The sequence below is a fragment of the Apaloderma vittatum genome, unplaced genomic scaffold, assembly GCF_000703405.1.
Source record: "Apaloderma vittatum isolate BGI_N311 unplaced genomic scaffold, ASM70340v1 scaffold12944, whole genome shotgun sequence".
Classification (NCBI taxonomy): domain Eukaryota; kingdom Metazoa; phylum Chordata; class Aves; order Trogoniformes; family Trogonidae; genus Apaloderma; species Apaloderma vittatum.
Genome location: NW_009711031.1, coordinates 23,769 through 47,052, shown reverse-complemented (window position 1 = coordinate 47,052; position 23,284 = coordinate 23,769). Strand labels below are relative to the sequence as shown.

Sequence of the window (23,284 nt, the reverse complement as noted above, 5' to 3'; positions counted from 1 at the left end):
TCAGGATATTAATCTATATTAAAAAATTACAGAGGAAAAAAGTACAGTCAAGTTTGAAAGTTGAAAACACAAACATAGAGCAGTTGAGCAGATCTGTCAAAAATTCTGATTCATCACCAAAACTCCTTCCCACAGCTACACATACTTCTTACCTCTTTAGTGCAATCCTTGTGAGAGCAGCAACAGTGGGAATTAACAATAACAAATATGGGACAGATCTCTCTCTTTGTATAATCCATCAGGAAAAGAGAGACGCACACACCAAAGAATGAGCTGGGTGCTAGTTTCCGATGGGAATCCACTCAGCTGTGCACTTAACGCACAGCAGAAGGAAAGCAGACATCAAAGTTCAACGGGAGCATTGTTTTCTGTTTGACCTCTCTTGTACCTTTCCAAGTCCAGTACATGAGGCTGCAGAGATTTGAGCTTAATATCTGCTTTTGCCACTCAAATACCGAATAGAATGAAGCAATATAGAAGAATCAATACAGAAGCAAGAGTTAGAGTGTGTCCTCTTCTGCCTGCCCAGCTAGCTGTAAGAAGGAGGAAGAAAAGGCAGCGCAGAGGGATCCTTTACTTCCTGCATGTCCCCGCCCCCCCCGCTCAGCTGCTCTGCCTATTCTCCACCCAAGTTTTCTGCAAGAGTTTAAGGCTGGATGTAGGATCATCACCCAGGTCACGCCCGCTGTTGCAGTACACTTCTAAATGGAGAGGAACAGGCAGTGTGTGTTGTTCCAACCCAAGGTTGCTAGCACTAGCTTTCTACAGGTGGATGAAGGCAGCTGCTGTTTCTCCTCTTCTTTCCACAGACGGATGCAGACAAATGACTACCATTTAATCCTAACAAACAACAAGTCAGCACTAGCCTAATTCAGTATATTCCACCTCCCTCCCTCCTGACAGTTGCATTCTTGGCAACATCATTCTTGGCAACATCATAAGCAAGGTGCTTAATGTAAAGAAAGAAGCGATTTTCAAACCACTGGACAAAGTTTGAAAGCTGCATTGTTGCTTGTTTTATGCCACATGCACACACACACATAGAGATAATCGAGGAGTCATGTTTTTCTATTACCTCTTGCTAAACTCCAAACCTAAACCTGAAGCCTGACATCTTCATTTTTTCCCTTGGTATCTACTCTGACACAGCCGTTGTAAAATTTTACCAATAAAATGAGCTGTCCACAGCTTCAGGGCTTTTGGGTCTTTTTGGAAGGACGTAAGGAGCAATGCAAAGAAAGATCATATATACAGTTTTAAAGAGTGAACAACTGAATTTTTACCAACTAGTGATCATAAACTGTGATAAAACTCTATTTCAAATTATCAGGATTACTTTTCACCCCAAAATAGTATACTTAGTTCCCCAGGTATACCACAATTATACCAGTGTTATTTTACCATACAACATCAATGTTGCAAAAGCAACATTTATTGATCCTTTACTGGGCATTTTAGAAATCCTTTCCACCAGCTGCTGTGAAACTTTAGAGGGGTCAAGAGAAAAATTATTAAAGCTTCTGCTGTGCTGACTGGCCTTCCAACTGCTTAGCTAGACATTTCATAATCCTCCCAAAAGATCAATTAACTGTTGATGATCACCTCCATTTTAACAGCACTTACAGGTACCATTAAGAAAGCACATTGGAATTTTACTTGCCATTTTTTACAAATTTTTTCTGATCTTACAGTTTTACTCAAACCAGATAGGCACTCTGCAGTCAGAGCAAATCTACTTCACTGGAATAAAAAAAAATAAAAATCTAACTTTTCGAATAGCTAGTTAAAGCTATACTCTCCTGGGATACACTGCATGACCTGCAAAGAACATTAAATGTTTCAGCTTCTAACAAGCACAGGGTCTGCCTGTTCCAGTCTAACCACAAGTCTTGCTTGGCTCTTTTCAAAGGTGTATAACTGCAGAGCTTGAAAGGAATTCTGCTGTAACTGATTAATCTTCTCAACCAAAATGTTCTACCGTTATAGTACAGAGGCTAATAGAATCAGCAGCAAAGTCAAATCACGCAAACAAAGTAATTAAAATCTCTTTATTTTCTTTTGTTAAGTTGTTACCACTCTAGTTTGAGCCAGTTTCAGGCTGCCACAAACCATTAATTCCAGGAATTTAGGCAAAGCATATGATCCCAGTGGAAAACAAGCCAATGATCCTACCACGTTCCCCATGGTCTCAAAGAAGCCCCCAGGCAATGGTATATATGGCATTTAAATTGGTTTATCCCATGATCTTCTAAATTTCACCACCTGCCATTAGTTACTTACCCAGCCCTCAAAAAACTAATGTTTAACCATTTCACCACTTTTTCCATCTCTAATTCTTCATCTTAATCCTGTTTTCTGTTCTACAAACAATCTTTCAAATTTAGTTTATTGCTTGTTCCACACAGGGTACACCTGTAACTACTTGATACTTCCTATCCCAGTCCAATCAAAATCCTGTTCCGGAAAGAAACACTTCAGCTTAAGATTCAGTCAGTTCTAAACAGATATGCATTGCCTATAGAAGATGGATTTTATTGTTTTTGTCAAAAAGCAAGCTGAAGCTGAGATTGAGGGGCAGGGGGGAATTTAAAACAATGCAACACATTTAACAGAAGTGAAAATTTAGCCTCCTTGATTTCAGTATTTTCATAGCAATTAATTCTGGACAATTGGTAATTCTGCCAAGAATTAAATCAGCAAATCCTGCAGAATAAGCTCTGCACCAGATCACTATCCTCACAGAGTAAATAGCATTACTGCAATACAAGCAGTAGGAGCAGATGAAAGCTTCCAGTGAGCTAGTAAGCTCATGAGGCACTATTTAGACTAGGACAGGCCTAGTTCTCTTCTGATCAAAACCAGCAAGTGAACATTTTGAACCCAGTATCTTTTTAATTTGACTGATCTACCATTATCTAGATCAAAACTCCTATCTCAGCTATTTCAAGAGCTCTATGTCACTGAAATAGCCTAACCAGTTGGTCTTCAATCTCTGCGACACAGGTGTGTCTCCAGATTCCTCCATTTCTCCAGACCAGCTGTCTTCATGGCTTGCAACAGACAACCATGTATGTCCAGATTTCATAAACACACCATAGAGATGTTATAGTATTTATACAGCCCTACTTGCTGCAGCCTGACTGATCACAATTGAGAAACTCTTCCTCCTCAATTTACCACCTACTCTCAAGCAATTTTTGAGGCATTAATAGAAAACAAGAGGCCAGTCATAACATTAAAAAAAAAGAATCTCAAACATACACAATTGAAGTTGTTATACACAAGGTATATTTGTATTTTGATTGACAGACCCCATACCAACTGCTTATTCCTCAAGCTTGTGAAACTGATTAAAAGTAGTAGTCATTTGTAGGAGATAAACTTTGACAGAGAACAAAAAAAAAAAAAATATCAAAAATCAGATTCCACATTTGACTAGCCATCACTTCTCGTTATCGCTTCCACACCTGTATTCTATAACTGATCCCCAAGCCCACGAGCCACAGGACACTGACACTGTCTGTTTAACCAAGTTCTTTGCCAGTATCTCAATACGGTATTTTAACTTATTAAAGCCAGAGAACTTACAGCTTTAAAAGCCTTACAAGACCAGTATAGGAGGTTCCAGCTCCGTTGCTTTGTTTCCCCACAGTTAAATTTGAACAAGAACTTGTCGTAACTCTTTCTAGAAATTGTTGGCTGTGATCTTTTCCAGCCGTCTCAAGTAAAAGGTTATAATAAAGTAAAAAACCATTGTACTTGTGATAATACTGAAACACAACTTACACAACGTGCTACTACTGAACTTGCCTTACACCATCCTTTACAACAACTCCATTGGCTAATTATCTAGCCCAGCACACAAGGCATTTTAAGTTTTTACTTCAGGCATAAAATTCCTCTGTACTTCAGCACCTCCAAGTTAAAAATAAATAAATAAATTAATTGATTAATCAACCTATTTGAAAAGCCCTAAAAATCTACAGCCCTTATGATTAGCTAAGCAGATGATCTGAGTTAGAAAGCAGATTAAATCATGGGACCTACCATAACTGTAGCAACTCTAATTAATAGAAGAAATTACTCAAAGGCAGGATCCTGTTCCTTAGTGTATAGCAAGCAAACAATTAGGATATTGGTGCATGTAACAGTGAAAAGGGCCTTGTTTAGAAATGCACAGTATGAGGACACAAGTTCTTCTGAGACAACAGTAAAGTGTGATTGGACAAGTAGACCGGACACTTCTCAATTTTTATTCTTGCACAGGAGTGTAAAGGTAAGATCAGTTTAATCTAACATATACAATTCTTTTAACCTCATACTTAGGAGCAGGGATGCTGCCTTCATCATCCAAACAAGAATATGCCATGGTGAATGATCTTGAGCTAGCTGAATGACCCCTTGCTTTACTGGGACTTCAGCGTAAAAATTACTTTCAAAAAAAAAAACACCAAACAAACCTAAAAAAAAACCCAACCAAAATCACAGACATGCCTAGACACATATTTCAGTGCTATAAATTTAGAACTGCTGCAGTGACACAATACTAAAAGCGTCTTCTATATTCAGTATGGAAAATACATTTTTGAAAAAAGTCAAATTATACTAGTTACATTCTTTGCTTTAATCAGCTACCATTCTGACAGAAAAACATCACCTAGTACTCACTTTTAAATCCAAGTAAAGAAACAGTAATTCAAAGGCCACAGATTAGTGCCAGTGAAATGAATTAAAAAGAACAATCCAACAGGCCACAAAACACATTTGGTATCAGACCTAACTCTTAGAAGAAGATACCTACTAAAAGGCCTAGGATAATGTTGCAAACACCAAAAATAGTGCACAATTCAGACAATGCACCAGAAGTCATCATCCCTTTTATTTTATGACTTACTCTAATCAAAGTGAAGGACTTCTATTTGTGTAGCAAAAGATTCAACAGTTTCAGAGGGTGGTCCTAAGAAGTATTCCTGCCATGCAGAGAATTTTATGACAGTAGTAATGGTGGTAAGGTAGAATTATGTCTCTGGAAGAAGTTTACCTTAAAATAAAGTCACAAGCTCACAGTGTTAGGAAGCCTCTAAATACTTACATTGGACAGAGAAGCAACAGCCTTTTTGCTCTTTAGCACAAAAACACTATGCACAGCTAGGAACAGAGTTTCATATGCATACATTTCAGCCTGTTGTGTCTATTTTTGGAAATAAACTGGATCTGCAAAACCACATTCAACTTTAGTGACTTTCACCCTTCTAATATGGGAACAAACAAAAGCATTCAACCAGGCATACATACCCCCATGTCACTCAATGCCCACTCTGGCAACAGCTCTGATTAACCTTGAATTATAAAGGGTTTGTTTAAAATTTTGGTGGACTTCTGACCTACGAATCACACAATAATTTCAGAATAACCTCTTACTACTCAACAGCCCTGTGAGCTTCCGTAAGACTAAAACTGTCCTGGACTTATCCCATTCCTACCCCAGCGTAATCTTAGCAGTAGAGTTGGTAGGACAAGAAGTAGTAGCTCACACATCTTTAATGTCAGTATTTGTGACTAGTGGCACTATACTGACAAATAATATTGAGCTGCCAGTCTCCTCACAGCAGCACTTCAATGTTTCACTAATGGTTCTCATCACACTGCAAAGTTTTAAAAACATTTACCGCCTCCCTGTTCCACAGAAAAGCCACCTTCCCATCTCGTTAAATGCATTTAACTTTGGTTAATGTAAAAGCTAAATAGATCTCAGTATGGGACAGAATATTAAATATTAGTATCACAGTTTTAAGAGGCTTGATCAGTGAACAGTAAGAAATCTCATTTTGTTTCAAACCAAGTTTGTTTTACAACATCAATATTGACAAAACTGTTTTAGCTGTAATCTAGACAGTTTTGGTGCTGAATAGTTCAGAGGCCTCTAAGATCAACTTGTAAAAATGGGCTACTTTTAGAAAGGAATTCAGTTGAATGAACCTTCTTCCTTCCAACTTTAGATATCATCTGGCCTAACTGTGCAAACCACATAGCACGTTATATCTCCGTGTTGAACCTGATCCCTGCTTTTCCTTACTTAGATTAGAACACTGCCATTTTTTTAAAAGGAGTTCTAGCCTAACATGCAAAGCTTCTTAAGACATTCATGCTTCAAAATTTTGAATTCCCATCCTCCATTTTAAGACCATATATTTCTGAACTGATGAGCCAGTGACTGAACCTCCTCCTCCACACGGGAAGATTCTTCACTCTTTATGAGGTTTCAGCAAAATGCTTGCACCTGAGCTGAACAGTTAGAAGCAAGTGGCAGGAGCTTAAGTATTTTTTAGTCCATTCAGTGTGACACAGAGTAATTGCATTTGATGTACAATTTTTTTCCATTTGGTATTTAAATAACTGAAGTTTATTCCTTCAATGAATAAAAGTTTGCCCTTTCATACAGTTAATGTTTCCTGTGCTTGTTTGAAGGTTCATGGCCTTTCAGTTTCTGCTGTAACAAAAGCCTGCTTGCTCTGTTTGAGGGTTACTTCTCCCTACTTTTCCACTATTTTTTTTCCAATGCTTTTTTCCACTTCAAAGCTTGATAGGAAGGGTGTCTCTGTATCTACCTGAACCAGGCCAAGAAATCAAAATTATTCAAGGTAAAGACACAGTTTTATGTATGCCTAAAAGTCACATACTGCTTCCAGAAAGCAAAAGAGGACATTAAGCACTACAAGTAAAATTAATCCTAAGTCTAAAGGTGAAGCATTTTTATTTTCTGCTTAGAACCCTTCAGGAAGAAGAAGAAAAAAAGAAGAGCTGACATACTTTGCCCATTGCATCTCTAGTAAAAATAACAATTACAATGCCTAACATTCAAGACACTAAAGAAGAGATCAATTTCATCTTAACTGACCAAACTGCAGCACTTTGCAGCTGCCTGGTTTCCAGCCACGAGAATGACCTTCACTCTAAACAGCGAGCTTCAGTTCCCACCAGTTACGGAAATTAAGGATTTTTAAACCAGTTAAGACACTGCCTGGTCAGGTTACTCATTATGTACCTCGTTCCCTTGGGCCTTTTTTTAAGCTCTATAGAACAGAGAAGAAAAACATTGTATGCACTCTGCGGAACAGTTCAGTACAGAATAGCGCTTTTTTTTTTTTTAAGTTGAAATGCTTTTTTTGTTTCCTTCTCATTTTAAGGCCAGCTCAGAAGGCAGACATTTGTTTACAGAGAAGAGACTGGACTTTTGCTGAAAGCAAGGACAAGTGCAAAACTTCACTTTGTCAAAGTAAGCTGAAGAAAATTAAGTATAGAGCACAAGTCCATCAGGAAAACTTAAAAGGTAAGTTTATATAATGGGAGGGGGTGAAAGAGGAAAGGGAGTTTTGTGCTCATGCTCAGCTAATCAGTACATTCGAAACTGAAGACAGTCTCGGTAACTTTTTTGCTCTAAACATGTTTGGCTTTTTATGTTAATGGTAGATATGCAAGAAGGAGACAAATCTGCATAATAAACCCATCAACTGTCTTTTTACTAATTCCAGGACTAGTCAATCACCTAGAAAATTCAAGATTTGGGACACCGAGGTATTAGAGATTGACTAATCAGTACCTCTACACAATTATAAAAAGTGTGCTGCAAGAAGAAAGCTTGAAGGAAATAAGAGTATAGAGTAATGGAGGTCTATATTACATTTGTGAGTGGTAAATGCACCATAATAAAGAAAAAAAACAAACTAGCTTTTGAGGCAACTGCATAGGTTCCATCAGTCTCACCAGAGGCTGAAACAAAGCAGCTGAAGCTACTGCAGTTAGTTATGCCTTCAGCGCATTGCTTCCCCAACAGACTAAATTAAGAAATTATACTTAAGATGTCAGTTCTATAAATATCTCTGTTTTCATTTAAATGCACATGCACCCCATTTCAAATATGTCCCACGACAAATTGTTTAAGTCAAAGAAAGAGTACCAGTTTCCATAGAGGAATGAAGTCAGAGAGGGAAATGAAGTCAGACAGGGAAACCTTCCTGAATTTTACCAAGACCTTACACTTTTTTTTTGCAACTGAGTATGTAACAGAATTAAGTATCTTGACTACTTTTTGTATTGAAACTGTCTGTATTGCTTTAGTATGGTACAGTACTGGGGTGAGGGGGGGTACAAAGGGGAAAAAAAAAAACACAGCAAACCAAACCAGTTGTGTCTGCACAACATGGCAGAGGAGAAACAAAAAAAAAAAAACAACCCACCACAGCAGACCAAGATAATAGTGTGGCTTATTTTCAATTAATTACAGGCTGAGATATTTTTTTCTGAGGCCAAGTAGGCAGCAATAAGTGCCCACTGGATGTATTCAGTCCCAGCCTGAAGACACATTCTTCTTAAACCTCAGAGGAATTTTCCTCCCCCTCAATAAGATAAAAACCCCTGGAGCTGCAATTTCTTTAAGGACTAACTACTAGTTTATTTGGAACCATTTCCAAAGAACAGCAGAGGATAGCTTCAATGAAGAAAACGAGTGGGTTTTTTAAGACTAATTGCAACATTATGATTTAATGAAAACAAAGAGGAAGGCTAGGCTCCCTTATGCTTGAGCAACAACACATGGAGATCCCACTTTCCTGCCTAAAGAAACTCCTAGTGCAATGGTCTGGACCAAGTGTGCTAATGGATACCAATACGTACAGAGGTCAATACTACGTGTCAAAGCTCCTGCTGATTTCCTTTCCAGAACCGTTAAATAAAGTTCAGCATAACACCTTGAGCCCTACAAATGGTAGACAACTGTTTTTTTAAGGCAGTCATTTAGCCAGATTCTTCTATTGAAAGAAGTATTCTAGTTAAAGTGAGTCAGAAAACCAATTTAATTGCACTTTGGCAAGGGAAAGCTCAGGAACTTGACCCCGGCACTGCTTTATGGAGAAAAAGGAACTTCCCAGTGAGATAATGTGGACAATATGGACAAGGATCTTGTGGAACAGTAGACACGTGCAACAGTGCTATTATCCAATATGTGAAGCAACGATAACTGCCCGGGCCAAAAAAGCATCTCATCTTTGGGAGGCACTTAGCCTTTACATGCGATGTCCAGAGTTTTGCCTACCTGTATTATTTAAACAGAAAATTGCTTCCAGTCATGAGGGAAGACCCTGAACAGAAGAGGTAGAGTCAAGCACTCTGAGCAACACTGGCTAACATCCCAACCCAACACTGCGGTATCCAAGGCATGAGTTAGAGCAATCCCTATGACAAAAGGCGTAAGGTCAAAAGGCAGCGTTGAGAGACCAACGCACAGTCCATGGGCGAAAAAGAATGTAAGCTGGTACTACTAAAAGTACTTAGTCCTAAGGGGACACGCTGGGCATTAAGACACCTTTTATAGGTTTCTGTCTTAAGCAATATAAGGGATTTAAGCTAATGAAGCAACTCTGCTTTTTAGTAAGCCTAATAGGTACTGAAAAAGTGAAATCAATTAATTTAAATATCTATCTCCTATATGGAGTGGCTGCACATTTTGATCTTACTGCCTTTGCAAATTCAGTGGTTTTCAAGCTCCCCCGTGGCATGATCTGTCATGACTGTCAATAGCAGACCATTATTATTGTCTTTCCTTCTGGTGTCTGTGTATGCATCTAGATAAAATAATCCTCTTTCTTAAGGCATAGCAGGACTACAGCTGCTACCTCAAAATATTCCTGAATATATCTAGAAAAGTAGCAAGTAAGGGGCTGAAATGGAAATTAGCATCTTCCACAAACCACATTCACCTTCCAACATACTTCAGAAGGAAATGTGTTACCAAGCACTGTTGGATTCATCTACTCAGGAAGTTCTATGACTTAGCCATTATTGATGTTTCACACACCATCCTTTTTAAGTACTGAATTTCTCAGCTAGTTCACACCTCACCCACAACTGCAGACCTTGTTTAAACTTCCAGTGTCTCCTTGGAAATAAAAATAAAATCTTACTTTCTTTAATAGGGAGCAAAAGACAAGGGCAGAAACTACAGCTCTCCAACACTGGTTTACAGAGCTTTCACAGTGGCAAGAAAAATACAAAGTATACTTTACTTCACTTTCATAACATAGTTCTGCTTTACACATTGTAAAAGAAATAGTGAATTCTCCACTATCAGTTAAGACAGGTTTGTGCTTTACTTCCTGATAATATCGTATTTTCTTCATTGAAAGCCTTCGTTGAAAGTTATTCAAGTTTTGTTTGTAGTTGGTTTTGTTTTTAAAAAAAACTTCTACAATGGAATAAATAACCTCAAATATACCAAAGCACATAGCCTTTCATTCTCTGCCTAGAAGCAGATAAATGTACATTTAATTTTATTTGCCCTCCTGTCCTTTGCTCCTTCTGAACAAAAACAAAGTTTCCCTGATTTCATAAATACGAAAAAAAAAATTTAGAGCTCTCAAACAGTAAATTAAACAGCAGGGAAAAAAAATCAGCAATGAAATTTGATATGTGAACCACCAACAGCAGAGTAGAATATGAGGATGGACAGATTGAAAAGTTACCAGTGTTTCTCACCCACTTAGAATTTCAACAGTCAACCAAAACTAAGAAAGGAGCATCAAGCATGATAAATAAGTGGTAAGTTGAACTTTGGCAAGTCAAACTCTGGTTAAGTCCCTAGATAAGTTTGTCTGCTACAACCCCCTACATGGCTTTCCAAGCACTTCATAGACCACCAAAAAAAGACATTTTTTTAAGACCTGGGAACTTTCAAGCCTGAGATTGTCTCAAAAGCTGATTCTTACCACAGTCCAGTTCCCAGCACTTTTTAAAGAATGAGCAGGGCTGTTACAGCAGGTATCTGTTTTCAGATAAAGTGCTCATCCAAATTATGCTGCCTTAGCTCTGGCCACGACAAACACATAAGCATACCAAAAAAGTACCACTAAGACTGTTTCAGTAAGATACTTAGTTTTCTTTCACTGATCCAAATAGCTTGCAGATCAGACTTGACCCTTGTTTTTCTTCTCTATTTAAAAAATTACAGGTAAGCCCACCAACATTAAAAAAAAAAATACTCTGCATGTGTATATATATACCCAGTCTAACAACTGCTAAAAAAAACCAAGAAATCCCAAAACCCACAGCTATTGATCCCTTTTTTTCTTCCTCCTTCTGTGCCTTTTCAATATTCCCTTTCAAACAAGGGACGATCTTTTATTTCATCAAGCTTTCCTTCAGAATTCATCACTTCTGACATGGATACCCTTCCTTCCACATTTGTAAGTCAGTAATTGTATCTGCCTTTTATAGTGTAAGGTATAAGCTATAAGAAAGCATTTTACTTTTCCAAAGCTAAGCTGTTTATTAAATCCTCAACTTCAAGACAATATACACAAGAAGATTAACAGGAATTCGTTTGTCTACAGATCACAGAAACAGGTAAGTGTTTTTCTTCCCTTTGTACATCCCTCGCAGGTATTCTGAGAAATTCAATGCAAGTTTTTACTTCTCCAAGTGGCCACCTCACGGCTCACTCTGAATGCTTAGATCAAAAGGCTGAACGTGTGACATTTATTTTATTGCACTGGTATAGTCTTCCTCATGCTTTTTAGAGATCACAAAGCAAATCTAGCCACAACCATCCTGAGCATTTCGAGCACTACAGTTCTGCTTCCTGCCTTCAAGGTCTACAGGTTCTGCTGAGTCTAGTCAGATGGGCAAACAAATCTCTCACTTGCCTGCTCAGACTTACTTGGTTTCACTCCCAACACTTCACTACCACTACATTTACCAGCACGTTTCAGGGCGGAATACCTTCCTGCTATTTATGAAGTATTTGCACTGCATAATTGTAAGTGCACCCAATACACGGTAACTAAGGCCATTTGGAACTGAGTAAACTATTAACTTAAAATCACTCTAGGTAACAATTTATGATTTGCTTTGACAGGCAGTTAAGCCAGTGCTCTGAATCTGTAATCCAGCTTCATTTCAGGGAACGAAGTTACCAGCTAATCTTCAAGACTGAAATACTTCCACCATCCCCCTCAGTGGCTTAGAAAATAATCTGTTATTAGAACAATGTGTTTTGCTGTTTTCTTCTTTTGTTTTTCAAAACCCCATGCAGTATTTTCTTACAGACTGAAGGAAGAGTATGAATACATGCAAAGTTTTATTTTCATTCATATATCTGACAGGCTTCTGATTGACTGGTAAGTTGAACCATCCTATATCTTCCCACCCATCCCCAAAAAAACTCATTTAATTTCACTTTTTCCACACACTTGCACAGTACTGTTATCCAGACGTACTCCTTTTGCTGCTAGTAGTAGCAGCTTTAGAATCAGTAGTGGGGAGGGACTTACACTGGTCACTCGACGGTAGATCTGCGCAGCATTTTGGCACTCGGAATAAGGATACTCAGACGTGGCCATCTCTAGCATACACATCCCAAAAGCATATACATCAACGGACTCATCATATTTCTCCTCATACATCTCGGGGGCCATGAACTCTGGGGTACCTTAAATTAAAAGAACGATTCAGACTCTAAATGTCTCAAAGCGAGCAGAGGCTGCTGGCGTTACTCACCGCAGGAGGAAGAGGATGGGCAGACCTGTGAGACAAGAGAAAGTGGAGGCAAAAAGAAGAGGGAGGAAACCCTCAGTCACTCTGTTGAATCAACGCACTTTGTGAGTTTTCCATTGCAAGGCCTTTACGGAGCAAGAACAGCATGAAAGGACTGGTGCAATTCCTGGTTTATACAAGTTGGTTAACACAAGTCTCAAAACTGGAGTCAAACAGAGAGGAGATAAGAAGGAGGGGAGAAAACCTGTAGACTAGCCATAGGCTGCAAACCAAATACTAAGGAGAGTTAAGCCACTTACCTTTTCTCCCTGTAAGAAAGGAGACACATTAAACCTTGTTTCAAAAATTACCCAACTGCCCTCTGCTGCAAAAGCAATAGTATTGGTAAGAGCCCACAGCTAGTCTCTTGTCTGGTGCTCTCCATCTACTTTTTGAAGTAGAATGGTTCAGGAAAGGCCTTGCAATGAAAAACTCTTCCTAAAAATACAGACCTTCATGAAAAAAAAGATTAAAAAGTAATTTTCTGCAAAGGCCACTCACCAGAGCCCTTTTCTTCATATACTTACCTTCCCACCTGCAGTATATTTATAGGCCTACTGCAGATACAGGCATTAGTGAGGGACATCCTACAGTCAAAAATACTTAGAAATACAGAGAGATTGAGTTACAGGCATAGAGCGTGAGATTCAATAAGTCCCATTTAAATAGTGTGCAGAAAATTATTGCCCAGTGAAGCATCATAGCATCCCCTCTGAGAGCAATGGGACTGCACTGTATGATCAGATTTACTTTAAGCCAGAGATGTAAGTTTGCTTTTTGTAAATTTAAGCACAGAATTATTTCCTGCAGACACCAGATTCAACTCAGTTTACAAATCATTCAATAGCCACACTGCATGTTTTCCTCACACTAAACCAAAAAAGAGAGTAAAACTGCAGCCATTTATCCAAAGGCTAACCATTAACAGAAAGCTAGGTATGAAGCAGCAATTTCCCAATGATAAATTTGAGAATGAGTATGCTTAAGAAAATATTTTTGACACTGTATACTTTTGTTTCCTATTAATACTTTCATTTGGTTAAGAAGCAGGAAATATTTCAGCGACAGCTTGCAAGACAATTTACAGGTATGTACCACTGATCCCACTTAGGAATCTAGTATAGGACTGTTGAGTAATATTGCATTTTAGCAAGCTCTAAATACAGAGTGAGAGCAACTCCATTCCCTGCAGTCTCTTCACCCAACTACAAAAACAAAGCTGATAAAACCAATTCTTTCAAGAATTCACAAAAAAGACTATACTAGTGCCATCAAATCAATTTCTGAAAGGTTATCAGTGGATACACAAGAACAGAGCCAGTATAAGGCAATATTTCCCCAGTGCACCCTCCTAACTTACACAAACTCATATTCTACAGACTCTCTAAGGTATTATACCACAGTCTGGCTGTGATATAATATATACGTATTTATATTGACTTTGATATACCTTATTTTTTTAAGAGGTTTAATATTAACATGACAATCAAAAAAAAAAATTGGCTGTATAAACTAACGCTACACTTAACATCAAAATGTTGCTTGGTCATCAAAATGCATTTGTACATTTGTAATGCTTAAAGAAGCATCATATCTAAGCTGAGATTTTTATTTAGTCAAGAGTGGTTTTATCAACAATGTTGCACAAAATTAATGGGCAAGGCAATGAATCTATATTCCAAAATACTTAATTTTAATATACAAATATAAAAAGCATAACCAAAATTTCAACGCTTAATCTCATCGGGAACACAGAATGACCTCTACAGCCAAGAAACAGAGCCTACAGGTTTTCAGGCTTTGATCACGTAACTTTGAAACTGTATTTTTAAGGAAAGCTCTTAAAAGACTCAAGTTTCCAAACAGGTAGACTGGCTCACCAGTCTCCAGAACAGGAGAGGCTTACCTATCACACTTTTGGCAAAAGAAGCTCGTTTCAGAGTTGCCAGACCGAGGTCTCCAATCTTGACTGATCCAGTGGGGCCAGTAATGAAGATGTTGTCACACTTCAAATCTCTATGAATAATGGGAGGAGTGCGTGTGTGTAGAAATTGTAAGCCTTTCAGTATCTGACGGCACCAGCTTCGTAGTACTTTAATTTTCATCACTTTGAATCTTTTCAAATACCTAATGAAATAAAGCAACAGTAGGTTAAACAGCTCCTGCTAACAGGTAGTAGACTACGGTGTATCATTTGCTGTTCTGAAGTAAAAAAGCAGTAACTAAAGATATCCATAAATTCTACTTTAAAAATCTACCTGAGCATTTCAAGACTTCAGTGGAGCTAAAGATGATTCCTGCTCCTAAAACTCACCACCTTTCTTCTAGTTAAGGGATTATAATGTTGAAAGACAAAGGTGAAATGCTTGATTTATAGCTAATAACTCATTTGTATAGGAAGTCCTCCTATGGTAATTAGATAGTTGGCTTGCTAAATTTCAAGGTACTTCTTCCCTGACAAAGAATTAAAGGCTTATGCATTACAATTCTTTTTCTATTCATTTAAGAGATTTTTTTTCCTTCCCTTTTATCCTGAAACTGCTTAAATAGTTACAATCTTTCTTTGATTAAATATAATTGAGTAGGAAGGCAGGATACTTAGAGCCAAAATGATAATAACAACTACCTAAGTATAGAGTTGTTACAAACTGTGCAAGACTTCTGAAATCATCACACCTTAGTTATCAATATTAGTCCAAGCATTCTGGTCAAGGTTTCCAAGTTAACTTTAAACCTGCTTCAAATTTACTTGAGTTGTCAAGCAAATTAGAAAGTCTTAGAGACCACTTCCCTGGTGGAGGACAGGGTTTTATCACCTGAATCTGACTGGTGCTACTCACTACTTCACTACAGACAGATACAGACAGGGTAGGGGGGAAAAAAAAAAAAATAAAAAAATCTTTAACACAGCTCTGCCAAATAATTGACATGGAAGGGCTCATACCTAAAATTAGTATCCCTTTGCAGGTAAAATGTGATCCAACCTTGACTGCCCTAACATTATTGCTTTTTAAAATCCCATGGCAGACGAGTCAGTTTTCATACCAAAAACTATTTTCAAATGCTTGGGACCTAAAGCTATGGTCTTATTCTACTCCCTAACTTCATAACAGACTAGAGATGCCACAACATGAATAACCCATAACAGTATCCAAGTGCTTGCCAGCAGTGTATTCTCACAACCTCTCTTCAGGTAAAACAATTTGAAGGGAAGAGTTGTTGTTTTCCTCCTTTTGAAAAATGTATGGACTGAAATACATTCAGAGAAAGTAACTAGCGTGCTGTGTAGAGCAAGGACTAATATTACTCAGTCAAAGTCTCAGATAAAGACCAGTTTCACACTATTGCAAGTCTGGTATCAAATTACGTGACCAGCACGGAGTCTAGCAACTACAACATTAAAATAAAGCTAAGCCATGTTCAATTATTCTAGGGCAGTGTTCAGTCCCTTCTGCATACCCACTTCATCAGGAGAAAAAGCCTTGATGAAATCACTTGAACCAACACCACATAAAAAACCACAGTACATTAATCCCTTTCACTTTAATTTCTCCAGTTCAAAAGAAGATTTGGAAAACCAAGTTGCTAGCAATAACCCTGCTGTGAAAATAGAAATGTAAAAGTAATCAGGACCCAGTTCCAAGTCTCAAAACAGAATGTAAAGACAGAGAGGGAAAAAGCCAAGCCAAGAAAAGAGACAAACTGAAAGAGGTTCTGAACCACATCGGCTACCAGTTGAATTCTTGCTATTGACACAAGCCTCATTCATCTCTCTTGAGCCTGTTCCAAAGATCACATGGTAGGGGCACTTCAGTTCAGCATGTGGAATCCCTAATTACATTCTTGATTTCAAATACGCTAGTCTACTGCCAGCTTCTCACTCTTAAAGGACCTGGGTCCAACCATCATCCAGCATCTTGCAGCATTGCTGTCATTTTTCCATAACACTGTCATGAACTAAGTCACATATCACTTAAGGCAGAAACTATTTTAAAATGGATGGGTATATAAAGACATAAAAACACACAGACAACCATACTAGCCAGTATGCTTTCAATTTTCCTAGTACCATAGGATAACTCAAGCTTGAAGAGATCCAAGAGGTTTTTAGTTTAAGTTTCTGTTTGAAGTAGAGTCCAGTCATCAAATCCAACATGGTTACTCTGGGCTGTATCCAGTCAGGTTCCTAGCAACTCCAAGGATGGAGCCTGCACAACATATTGGGGCAAGCTGTTTTACTGCCTGCCACCACAGAAATAGCTTCTCCTCACATCTGTCTAAGCCTCTTTTCCTTCGATTTGCACAGAATACAAAGATGGAAATGTGAGGCTTTCTTAATAGTCAGCTTCAACGAATATTGATAAATAGGAACTAGAATGCGGCTTTCTCTCCTAAGGTTGTGTTTGTGGGTTATTTTTTTAAGCAAGAAGGCTGCCGACCTATAGCATCTCAGCTTGAGGGGATATAGGTAGCCCTGCTAAGTTAGCAGAGCTAGTTATGAAGGCACATATCGTATCAGACAGGTAACACATTCATTTAAAGGGAACACATATTGCAATGGCCTTAAACAGAACTAGTGGCTTAGACCTAGGATGGATTTAAAACTGCTGTCTTCATTAAAACCATAATTTAAACTTCAGACAACTCTTTTTCTCCAATATTTCAATCTATGATAGCATACATTATCAGAAAGCAGTTTAATTCTTTACAACAATTGAGTTGTAAAAGTCTTCTATTTATACGCATAGTTCAGGGACTTTTCTTTGTGTGAAGTCAGAAATTTGCCTAGATTGCATTTGAAAAGAATGAGTCCAAAATATTCTGACATTAATTATGTATGTGTGTGTATATATATATGTATGTATACAAATACAGAAGAAAATTAAGTTATCACCACAATTCTCTGCACTTTTTTTACATTGAGTGACAACAAACATCTATGTCTAGAGTCTCAAAATGAAGAAGGTATCACTTGTATTAAATGCAGGTAATGTAAACATACTGGAAAGATGTATGGAAGTAACAGTCAACTAAATATCATACACAAACACAAGTGTAAAGTGTAAAACTAGGCATACAATACAGGTACATGAAATAGGTAATGATTAAATATCGTACATCATCATTTACCATACAGATTACCTGTCAAGTCTCAAGTGAGGTGGACAAGAATAAACTACATCACAGTTATAACACAAACTATACAACAGTGGGGGAAAACCACACACAGAAGTCTACAGTTTAAAATATCTTCAGTTAAAGAGCCTATTGGTTCTTTCTGTGTATGTTTAAAAGACCCTCATGTTTCAGAGTACAAAACAATCCTATAGCCAGCAAACCTGAGGTATTTCTTTCTACCAAGACCCTACTTTATTGTTGTTTATTATTTCATTATCAGCTTACATAACAAACCAATCCACCTATTAAGATCTGTGAGGAAGGAAAAGCAGTAAAAAAGGGAAAAAAGTTAAATCTAACACTACATATTCTAGTATAAAAATAGGTAACTTTATTTAAAGCCAACTTTACAGATCTGTAAAACCTTTACTTTATTACTGCTCTGAAAACAGCAGATGAAGCAACAGATCTGTTATTTTATCTGAAATACCTTAAAAAACCCCAGGAAAGTCATCCCTGAACATACGGCTAAGAAGAAAGTCACAGTATCTTTAGCCCTCCAGTACTATTTCAAGAGACAAACACCTCCCTGTAATTGCAGTCCAGACTCACAGAGACATTTTTTTCTTCTCCAAGTACATCCATTTGTGGCTATCAATAAGCATCATAAAAACACAAGACATTCACAGGCTATTTTAACCAAATACATTGCAAATTGTTTCCAGCTCTTACAGCCTGCTTGCGCATTTAGGATTTGAATGCCTCTCTAAGACTTAAACAAGCACTGAATTGACACAATGACCCACAATCCCTGAATTTCAAGCGTTGGCAGTTTCATTTCCAGTAGATTAATGGTAACCGGAATCTCGCGAAAAAGCTCACAGCTCTGCGAGCTCTTAGGGTACAAGGCAAGGGCGCGATGGCAGTGTCACCCCCGCAGGGGCCATGTACCACTAGAGGGCCCTCGCTGCACCTTCACTTGCTGGTGTCTGCTTTGAACCTTGCCTTCAAGACAGACCTAGTTTGACTCAACCGCGTCGCAGGTTGAAATTGCAGGCGTCTGCATAGTTTCACATTTTTGTTAGGTACTACTTCATGAAGCTTCAGCTAAACAAATAGGTGGCATGGGTTTTTGTTTTCTTTTTACATGTTATTTGTACTTTAGTAACACCCAAAACCTCCCAAAAGAGGCGAATTAGTTCATGCTTTGAACTTTATAAAGCAGCTCATGCTAAATAGAAAGCAGCTGGAGAGGAAAGTGAAACATTCTGAGAAGTTAAAATAGAACACTGTCTCCCTGAACTCTCAAGATCTGAAAGTTTTCTGTATGTGCTTTCTAGGACACCACAAGGAAGACTCTGACCAGCTTGCAATAACTTAAAGGATGTTCTATCATATCCTGCAGTGTTAGGAAGACTCTTCTCAAACAAGAATTTCCCTACAGAAAGCTAGTCCTCAGCAAAAGGATTCTGTTCTTATTTATTCTGAAATACGATCTATTTCTAGCGTACTGATTTTGTGCTAATGACTCTTTTATGCTTTGACCTGCCTTCCTTTACTTACGTTTTCAATGTTCCAGATGTCATGAGTTCCGTCACAAGAACAATACACTTTTTTCCTTTGACTGTAGACTCCCAGGAATCATAGAACCTGACAATATTGGGATGCTGAAGCCCTTTCAACATCCCAGCTTCCTCTTTAAATCTTTGTCGTTCTGACTTGGACAGCTTCCGATCCTAATGGAAAAGAAAAAGGTGTATAAGAAAGCTTTGCTTTATTTCTTCCTCAGAGAAGCAGCAACTTGAAAAACAGTTGGGTACAGTCAGTGAACAAATAAAAACATCAGCAGTCATAAGTGCCACTTAGTTTGCAAGTACCCTTAAATATTCAATCTGACGGCATTCTGCTGTACTATTTTTAATCATATATTTTTTTCTTTACAATCTGATTGTTCTCAGAGTATTGAGAGTCTGTAGATTATCTCCTCTTCCCATTTCCTCCTCCCTTACTCTGAAATAAATTTAGTCATTGGCTGACTTGAGGTGGAAGGGGGACATAATGTCCTCAAATATTCAAGAGTAGACAAAATTGGATCATTTAAAGCATCTCTCCAAAGCTGTACATAACAATAACATTTAGCTATTCCCATGTGTATAATATCCAGACCACCGGTAACAGGTGGGATTAACGCTCCATAGAAGAGGTAGAGGATCAAACCTCTCCAACATATAGTATCTACTTATAACTGTAGAAGAACAAGTGAGAGAGGTGGATTTTCCTTCATTAAAAGCATGTTTTCTGTAATGTAGAATCAAAGAAAAAAACATAACTTGCACTAGAGACCAAAAGCAATCTTTTGGAGAGAGAGAGATCATGAAAAAGCATTCCTGAACAATATTGTTGTATCATCTACCAACAACTGGCTATCAGATATTGTCAAGACTGTGAGCAGTTATTATCAGAACAAGCTGTACATCTCAAGAGAAAACAGCCTCCTCCTGTCAGCTAGTGTTCTCAGTTTACATCAATGCACTGGTGACACCAGTTGGAGTGATCAACTGACATAAAGTGGATGCTGTTTGTATTTAAAAAAAAAAAAAAATACAGGATATACTTAAAGCCAGAATTATAGAACTGCTCTTTCTAAAAAGTTACTGAAGAATAACCAGTGACCTCTTTGTCAAACCTGAGCAAAAATTTTAAGTTACATCACATTTCCTTTTCAATTAAAAGGAGGTAATAAAAACATGAAGGCTTTACTTAGGCTGCTCACAAACTCCTACTGCCCTCCCTGCAGTAATTCCTCTTTTCTTTATTTACAGGTAATGTCTTCTCGCGATACCATTCAGCCATGCCAATATCAAAGTCATCTTATGTTCATTTAGATAATTAACTTCTAAGAGGTTCACAGAATATCTTCGGGCCTGGACAAACTTCATTTCCAGATAAAGTTCCAGCTTTCAGAAGTGTAAATCTTCCAGGTGAAAGTTTTAAAACAAGTTTGAAATTACCCCAGGGATTAGTATCTTATCAGTGGCTATTAATGTCAGTCCCACACATACTTTTACAGTTCTTACAAAGAACTTAAATTCTTAAACCTCACAGATTTAGTCTATAGACTTCAAAAGCATTCAATCCTGCAACTATTGCATTCTACAGAAATTTGCACTACCACCTCTTCTCACTTCTTCATAAATACACTTGCACAAAGAAATTTTGATACAATTTTTGCTGAAATACTCTACAAACATTTAGGTATTCATGTGCGCTTAGCAGTTGGGTTGTTGGTTTGGGTTTTGGTCGTGTTTTTTTTCTTTTTAATACTCCCACCATTTGAGCTATCCTACTCATCTAATTACTTTCCTTCCATTACTATAAACATAGCAGCACAAGTTCTGTTCCACACCATTTAATCTCAACTGCTACAAACAGCTGTGATACAGAAAAGCAGTGAGCTGCAACAGGTAAATCAGTCAAGAGACCACACACACATACTTCTAAGAAAAATTCAATGCTTCAAGCAATACAAAATCACAACAGAATCATTCTTACAGTAAAACAAAGCAGAGTCTTCTCAGCCTCTGCACTTGATCCATAATCCACATCTTCAAACTAGTTTATAGCTGTAAATCCAATTATTATATATGGTAATAAAAACAAAGCTCCTACAGTTACTGTTACATTACTTTTAAATTTAGCTATGTAACAAGAACACCTACATTTGGTTTTTGCCCAAAAACTTGATTTTAGATACACATTTAGACCATTTTTTTAAAAATTTTTGCTTCCTAACAAGTTATCTATCACAAACACTACTAGCCAGTTTTACTTCTCATCTTAATCTGCGTCAACCTAAACTCCCTTATGAGCTTTACACACATTTTCCCTGCCACAGGACTACTAGGCCCCAAATAGAAACTAACAGGCGATAATCACTCTTATCAATGAGCAGGCTCCTAACAGGCATGCATCTTTTGGCCAATTTCTCTTTCTGGTCACATCACTGGTAACATCGTGTTCCTGCAAATGTATCCATGATGTTTAAAACTGACACTCAAAACTTCAGCAATGGCATTTAAAAAAAAAAATGAAAGAAAGAAAAACCACCAAGACAGTGACAACACACTACGTAATTTTACATTTCTTTGAAAGTCACAGTGACCTAATGATCTAACACAAACACAGGCCAACAAATTTCACCCAGGGAAGACAGCTATGTTTTTGCAACCAAGGAAACATTGCACCTTCCAGCAGCATACTGCAGCAGCGAAAGTGAACATTAAACAGAGCTGTAATAAAAAGACAGAGAGGCCACTTGTTTCAGATGCATGCTATCTTTAACTTCCCTCAGTTCCTTGGATACACAACACATAGACTCATCCATAACAGATTTTTTTATACTCTTCCCCGAAAGGAACACTAATGCTAGGTAACAGAAAAGGGTGAATTTACTTTAAAACCCCCAAAACTCTATAATTCAGGAAAAATATTATATCTAATGTACAATTATACCAACAAAATGAATTTGTATACACAATGACTGGTTATACTTGTACAAGCTACATTCTAACGCAGGCTGCAATTAGTTAGCCTACAGGTTAACATGCAGTTTAAAAATGACAAGTATAGTTTCAAAACTTGAGTATTCCATACACCAGAACTGTAACTGTATTAGACAGGAAGGTCTCCCAGACTGCACAGAAATGGACTAGAACAGAGTCCATCCCAAATACTACAGTTTGGCACCCTGTGAGTTGTGAGTATGGACAAATGGGACAACTTTATGCTCTTTCTTGTACAAAAATGTCATTTAAGCAGCTGCAGCTACTAAAATTTTGGTATATCCAGAGGTCCCTTCCAACCCCTAACAACCTGTAATAAGGAAAAAAATAGAATACCATGAAAAATTTGCAAGACTGAGAAACGGTGCTACCAGCCACATTAAGCATGAATATCTGGGAAAAGGCAGGGGAATGAAAACATCTTGGTATTGCATGAAATCCACACAAAAAGCTGCTCTACAGCAAAGCTGCAGCGGAGAGAAAGAAGTCATCATCACTTAAGGAGAATTTAAAAGAGCGTTTTTCAAGAATTTGGGAAGGGCATAGCTTTCACAATCCTCAGTTACAAGTATAGTCTCCACAAGACTGAAAAGCCCAGATGCATCGTTCCAGTAAGGCAGCTACTTGGGGCAATATTCAGACTGCACTGTGGCTTTTGAGCTGGGGTCTGCAAGAATGCTCTATCTCCACCTCTAAAAAGGAAGCAAAAGATTTCTGGCATATAATTCAAAATAAGCACTCCATTTGATTGAATTATCCTGAGGGTGAATCAAATAAGTAGACCTATGCCCTGCAGCCTTTTTCCTCTAACTCGTGGCCTAAATAAGTATATGGATCATTTCAGCATATATTTACTGTTTTCATCTGGAAGCAAAAATAGAGGTTTCACAACTTAACATTTCAATATCACCAAGTATAAGACTCGTTAAATAAATTTAACGTTTTCTTTGATTTTTGTTTTATTTTTAAATCAAACAGCCAGAAACTAAACAAAATAGAAACACACGTAAGATGCTTTT

The 23,284-nt window shown here is 37.8% G+C and overlaps 1 protein-coding gene across 1 annotated transcript in view; it reads right to left on the bottom strand.

Moving 5' to 3' along the window:
- The window catches only part of LOC104272503 (serine/threonine-protein kinase WNK1-like), a gene marked incomplete at its 5' end in the record, with an annotated part of 71,374 nt that extends 51,935 nt beyond the window's left edge, over positions 1-19,439 (bottom strand). The window contains 3 exons of the mRNA XM_009867514.1: positions 12,324-12,481; positions 14,492-14,712; positions 19,267-19,439. Coding sequence (XP_009865816.1) covers positions 12,324-12,481; positions 14,492-14,712; positions 19,267-19,439 — 552 coding nt within the window. The remainder of the gene's footprint in view (positions 1-12,323; positions 12,482-14,491; positions 14,713-19,266) is intronic.
- Between the last annotated feature and the right edge of the window lie 3,845 nt (positions 19,440-23,284).